The 6,586-nt window shown below is 41.2% G+C and overlaps 1 protein-coding gene across 1 annotated transcript in view; it reads left to right on the forward strand.

The window, feature by feature from the left end:
- Window positions 1-6,586, forward strand: part of PLCB1 (phospholipase C beta 1) — a 567,798-nt gene that overhangs the window by 211,891 nt on the left and 349,321 nt on the right. The window contains exon 3 of the mRNA XM_081832287.1: window positions 2,737-2,805. Coding sequence (XP_081688413.1) covers window positions 2,737-2,805 — 69 coding nt within the window. The remainder of the gene's footprint in view (window positions 1-2,736; window positions 2,806-6,586) is intronic.

Here is a 6,586-nt window from a genome sequence, read left to right on the forward strand (position 1 = left end):
TGGCTATAAAATTAGGTGCATGTATTATGTGTGTGTGTCTGATTTCTATCCTGCATATATGTAAAACATCATGTAACATATATGGAAAAGTGTACTACACATAAATGTCAGTGTCTTATGGATAAAGAGGACACACATGTAATGCCTACTGTGTCCAGAAGTGTTTGTGATGACTCTCCATGAACCCCTGTTGTGTATCTTGAGTGACTTGCAGTTTCCTGCACACAGTTCCTGCCTCTGTGCATTTGCACCTACTGTTTCCTCTTCCTATAACCCTCCTCCCCCCTCAAAACCACAGAATTGTAAGGCTGGCAAACTGTTTCTCATCCTTGTGTATTAGCTGAAAAGATGTCATAGCCCACATCTGCAGTATACTTTGAAATGTCTCCTTTAGAGTATAATAATTGGCTTTGTGAAGGAGCTGCTCAAAACAGTTGTCTGTTTTCTATTTTGGTGTCATTCCTCCGTACCAAGCGTGTACCTGACATGTTGCAGCATTTGATAAATAATACTCCAGGGAATTGATGACTGGCATTTCCACTTGGATAAACCCCTCAAACCAACATCTCCAAAATGCATCATCATTTTGTCCATACTTCCAAGTCCCAGTTTGGAATATGGAAACCCTTGGGCTATCCATGTCTTCTGTCTTCCCTTTAGGCAATTCTTCCACCATATTATGGTTCTCATCTTTCTTCCAGTTACCTACCTAATGAAGGTAGCTTCATTTGGTCTCCTGTCTCTCAAATGTCCACTTGGTTCTGGTTTTCTGGATGAAGCTTCTTCAAGCCTGGTTCTCTTCTTGTGTCTCTCCTTCCAACACAAGTTTTGATAGTCTTACTGTGGAGATAAGAAACCCAGGCCAGATATTCCAACTCCTCAAGTCTGAGGACTTTATTATGCATTTCCCTAAGTGAGGCATTGAGCCCTGCATTGATGCCATTCTTTTCTAGCACTCATGAGGTGACCTTCAGTATTGTGGATGGTATGGCCTTAGGGGAACTTTGGCACCAGTTGTTCTGTCCTGCAAGATCTTTGCTGGGTGGCTCCCTGTTACACCCCAGAGTTTGGGAGGATTTCCAGAGTCACACTTGGCAAGGAATGGGTCGAGGGATTTGCTAAAATGAGGAAAAGCAAACTTAGACAGCTAGGGCGAGCAAAAGAGAAGAAGGCACTGTTTCTTGACCTGCCTTCACAGAGAAGGTATGCGGGAGCCAGGTGTTGTTGGACCTGCTGTGTGGTTGTTGTGCATCCCAGCAGACAGACTCTACCTCCCCCATGACTGTTATACTGTACTCATGAGATCAACCTTAGGTGCAAGAAATGAATCAGACCATTTTGCATAGAACATTTGGAATTGGTGGCAGCTGTTTGAAGGAATTGTCTGAGAACCCCAGCTACGAGAACTTGGGGACATTAAGACCTATGAGAAATTACACCCACTCCTGTCCAGAGAGTCTGAGTAGCTGAATAATGATGTAGTGCCTCCTACAAGGAGAAGGGGATAGGATGGCTGCATCCAACTCTTTTGTTATCAGCATGGGTTGGATGGATGGCTAGAGTCACTTTAAGATGACTGTTCGTTGCAGTACAGTTCCATCTCACTGATGTAGGGTCTACTGTATAACTCGGTGATGTGGGTGTCACAAACCTCATGACTCAGTGTTCTAAGATGGACTCTCAGGGTTTCCATCCTTTTGCCTGTATCCCTTTCCGGTATCATCTCCCATGACTTTTCTTCATATGTTCTGTGCCCCAGGAATGGAACAATGAATGTTGCCCATGAGAATCCCTTCCCACAGTGCCATTACATCTTCCCTGTGCTCTTTCTTCCTCCTGGATGCCCCTCTATCCCTGTCCTCCTCCCTACCTGCAATGTTCTCCATCTCTAAACATCTAAAGGCTATGAATACCTCAAGGCTCTGCCCAAACCTCTAGTCCTTTCTCATCTGGATTTGCCAATGTTATGCCTTCCAACTCCTCTTCTCCATGCTCAATGACTCTTCCAAGGACTTTTCTCTGGGACCCTGGGGGAACAACTTTCTTTTCTCTTTTGACCCCCATAGCAGTTAACTTTAAAGTTGGCATGAGCACATTCTCCCATGTCTTATGTATATACACTTCTTTACTGCCCTGTTTGATGGCAGGTCCATCCAGAGGCGCTATCATATTGTATGTATCTTGTATCCTAGAGTAACTTGCATTTTATAGGTGTTCAGTAATATATCATGAATAAATGAAAAGATCGGGGCATAAGATAGGTGTGCTAAAGGCTGGGGAGGGGGTAGGTAGGTGAGGCAGATTTATCTCTTTCCCTTGGCCAGGTGAGCTGATGGAAACCTCTTCCACCCCTCTTCCCCAAAACCCCATGCCATTCACATATCCTCACACTAAGACTGACTCTCAGGATTATTTTTTCAACTACAGGACAGGAAGGCCCAGTTCATCTTGACTTAGGAATGGCTCATAGTATAGACTGGAGCCCCTAACCATGCCCATTATACTTTCAAAATGTCTTAGAACATACAAACCGAACAGTTAGCAGTTAGCTATCTTGCTGTTTCCATTCCAATTCCGCTGGTAAACGATGTGAGAGAAAAAAAATATCCTAACTGCAGAGAAATCTCCAGGCAGATCCCAAGAGAACATTATTTTTTAAAAAGTGATGTCAATGATATAAAACAAAGAAAAGAGATCTGTGTGGATGCTTAACAATTTCACATTTTTGCCTTCCAGGAGACGGAGCTGTTAGATCTCAGCCTTGTCAAGGATGCCAGATGTGGGAAGCATGCCAAAGCTCCCAAGGTAGGAAGTGGAGCCTTGTGCCCACACCAGATGTTGCTTTGAGTGTTTCGCTGTGTCATGGTATCAATTAATTGCCCCAACTAAAAGTTTCTCTGTTGTCGAGGTTGTAAAACACAATAAAACAGCCAGTCCTTCCAGAAGCCTCTATGCCTTAAACATTCCCACTTTTGTTAAAAGAAGGTAACAGGGAGTAAATATATAGGCAGTTGGACATGGGGGTTTGCTGTCTGTGCTCTAATTTTAGTTTTGTTTGAAAAATATATCACAATGCTAGAGATGCTGGGTAATTCTCAATAGTTAAGATGTGCTTGAAATTACTTGAAACCTTCCTTGAACCTCCTATTCATACATGAACTAACCTTTAGACATGATGAATAATTATGGTATAATTAGAATAATTAGAATTGTAGTTCTAATACTTTGCAACTGCCATCATTCCATCCATGAAGCCAAAGGCTCTGAAGTTCTTCTATAAATGTCACTAGTGAAGATCTGCAGAACTTTGGGATTGGATCGGTTGTGTGGCCCATCAATTCATTTTCGCTTGAAAAACTTACTGCAGACATATTCAAAGCAGTGTTTGCAGTTTATTTATTTTTTGAAGATTGTTTAAAAATGTTGAATAAAGAACATACATACATTTTTTTTTAACTTAGATTCTCTGGTGGAGTCTAGTAACAGAGTGTGTTGACTTGTCATGAAAGTGGGAAACTACTCCTTATTGTATTTAAATCTTAGTATTCTAAATACTTCCTTTCTAGCAAAGATAATATTGTCAAATAGGGAAGTACAGGTGCCATTCAGGAACTCCTGCCTCTTACCATAATTGATATAAAACTAGCGATTTTCTATTTGAGTATCTGCCTGCAACTTTTGTTTTATTCTTTAAAAGTCAAAATACTTTCCTTGACATTAAAAATGATCTGTTGCTGTGGAGAGGCAGAAAGAGAAAAAAAAATCACCTAGAATGATTATTCTTCAGATATGTAACAGTGCAATAGTTGTTGGCAAATTCTGCCATGGAAAAACACCCAAATACTGCCTTTACTGCTGTAGGAGTTAAGCCCATCGATAGGAAAATGTGAAAAATGAAAAGACAGAAAAATCCGAATTACTTCGCAAAGGTTTCTCTAAGTGTTTTCATGGGCAAAGTCTTTTATTTGCCTTCACCTCTTTGTAATATAATAGAATTGCAGTTGTTTGGTCTTTTAATTTTGCAGCAAGCTTGTCATTATTAATGCTTCACTGGTGATTCAGAATTGTTCAGTTTTTAGTGTGGGAAAGAAATTTTCTTCTTCTTTCCCCCAAAGCATTCCAGCCAAGTTTCACGGGAGCCTGTTAGTTCCAAGAACTTTATTGATAACATAGTCATAAAGTTTGCCTTTTTTTTTTTAATTTTATTTATTTGTATGAGAGAGAGCATGAGGTGGGGAGGGTCAGAGGGAGAAGCAGACTCCCCGCCGAGCAGGGAGCCTGATGTGGGACTCGATCCCGGGACTCCAGGACCATGACCTGAGCCGAAGGCAGTCGCTTAACCAACTGAGCCACCCAGGCGCCCTAAAGTTTGCCTTTTAATGCAAGTGTATTGACCTAACTTGAAATTTCATGATCAATATTGGTTAAAACTGCTGCCTACACGCTGTCAGACCCCCTTTGTCTGCAAGTATCAGAGGCCAAGTCAGCTCTGGGGCTTCTGTCTCTCTCCTTCATTGCAGGACCCAGCCTGCTTATCAGTTCAGTGTTTCATTTATGGATGCCATGGGATACATGTCTATTGAATGATGATAAAGGAACAGAACCAGGGTCTGTTCTGTGCTCAGCTGATAAACCACTATTAGATCCTAAAATACTTTTCTTAAGGACAGACGTGTGCACTCAGAATACTCTGGCTTTTACCGTTTTTGTTTTTGTTTTTTTCCACCAAAGATTGCTTTCTCTGTGGATTATCAATGTTCTTGGCTTTTTTCCTTTCCGTTCCTTGCTGGTGTTCAAGAACTTCAGTTGACTTTAGTATTTTAAAAAACCAGGTTCTGTTGCATCAGGCGTCCTCATGGGCAACACGGTGATCATAATAATGACAACAATAACAGTAATTATAATAATAATAAGAAGAAGAAGAAGAATGAATGGGCACTTCATATCATTGCCATAAGGACTGAATGAAAATTCATTAGCAAATCTTTAGCAGAGGAGTTCTCAAATTTGACTGCTGTGGAATCACCTGGAGAGCTTTAAAAACCGATGATGCCTGTTTCCTACCCCCAAAGATTCTGGTGTTCCAAGTGTAGTGTAGATTTTTGAAAAGGGCTTTTGAAAAGAAGATTTGCAGCAAAATCTGAGCACCGCTGCCTTAACTTATCACTGCTATTTAATAAGCACTTGCTAAATATTAGCCACTGTTATTGGTGTTATTGTTATTTTTGTATTTATTATTATTAAAAATTTCCATCAGATTCACAGGAAGTCAGTTTTTAGTTCTCTTAATGTGGAAAAGTTTATGTTGTAAAGAGAGATTGGGGGACGGGCTTGGCCAAAAGGGGCTTTGTGGTTTGGCACGCACGAAAGAAGGTGATATTACTATCAGTTTAAAAGTCTTTCAGTTGCAAAAGAAAATCCCAGCTCAAACTGGATAAATAAAAAAAAGTTATTAGAAATGATTGGAATGCATTGAAAATGCCAATGGAAGTGTAGCGTCCAGGTGAAGGCTCACACACCTCCTCAAAAACTGTCACCAGGGAATATGTATTTCTTTCTCTTGCCAGTCTGGCTTCCAAGGTTCTGGAAGCGGTTTTTCTTCCATCCTCAGGATCCCATTTGTGGCCATCCTCTGCTTGCAGCTCCAGGCTTCCCCAAGTAGCAGCAGTTGGATAGGGGAATCAAAAGAGAGACCAGCTTCCTGAATATAACCACCTTGTAGAAGGAGGCGAATGGCCCCGGGGGCGGGGATGGGGTGGGGGTGGGGATAAGTAAGAGGAGACCATTGTGTTGGCTTGAATAAAAGCAGCAGGACCCAGAGCATAAGATTAAAAAGTGTCAAGATAATCACTATGGAGTGAGAGAAGCATGGAAACTCCGGATGGGTGGGCAATGTAACATGAAGACAGATTGAGTGGAAGACATTCTGGGGGCTTTATAGACCGTAAAGGAAGGAAGAACATGTGTGGAGCAGATATTATTTATCAAAATACTCAGGCACCCCCTGCAAATATTTATCTGTGTATTGGTATTATTTTTGTTTTTCACAGCATCTCATTACATAAAAATTCACGATCTAGCTGAAGATGAACTGTTTCCTATGCCTGCTGTGATTGGAAATAACATTTATAAGAAATGGAAAATCTTCTATGTGTTGCCCATTAACGAATTTTAAATGTCGACTCCCAACACAGTATATGAAATTCCAGATTGGCTTTTCTGTATGCAGCCTTTGTTCTAGTTATCAGTTTCAAAATTTCTCACTGGAGAGAAATTGGAAGATTTTTATCCACATGTAAAAAAGTAAAAGAGAAAAAAAATCTTATCCTTTGAAATCTAAAAGGTGTTTATGTTTCCTTCTTCGCTCTCTCTCTGCCTCCTTCCCAGGCTTATAAAGGGCACATAGGGGCAAAGTGCTATGGGATATGCATCTTGCATGTGCTAAGTACACATGTTCTCTTGGTCTTCATTTCAAAATGAGCTTTACTTTTGGGCACCTGGGTGGCTCAGTTGGTTAAGCGACTGCCTTCGGCTCAGGTCATGATCCTGGAGTCCCGGGATCGAGTCCCGCATCGGGCTCCCTGCT

Source organism: Leptonychotes weddellii, chromosome 10 (genome assembly GCF_054177405.1).
Source record: "Leptonychotes weddellii isolate Sample4059 chromosome 10, ASM5417740v2, whole genome shotgun sequence".
In the NCBI taxonomy this organism is placed as follows: domain Eukaryota; kingdom Metazoa; phylum Chordata; class Mammalia; order Carnivora; family Phocidae; genus Leptonychotes; species Leptonychotes weddellii.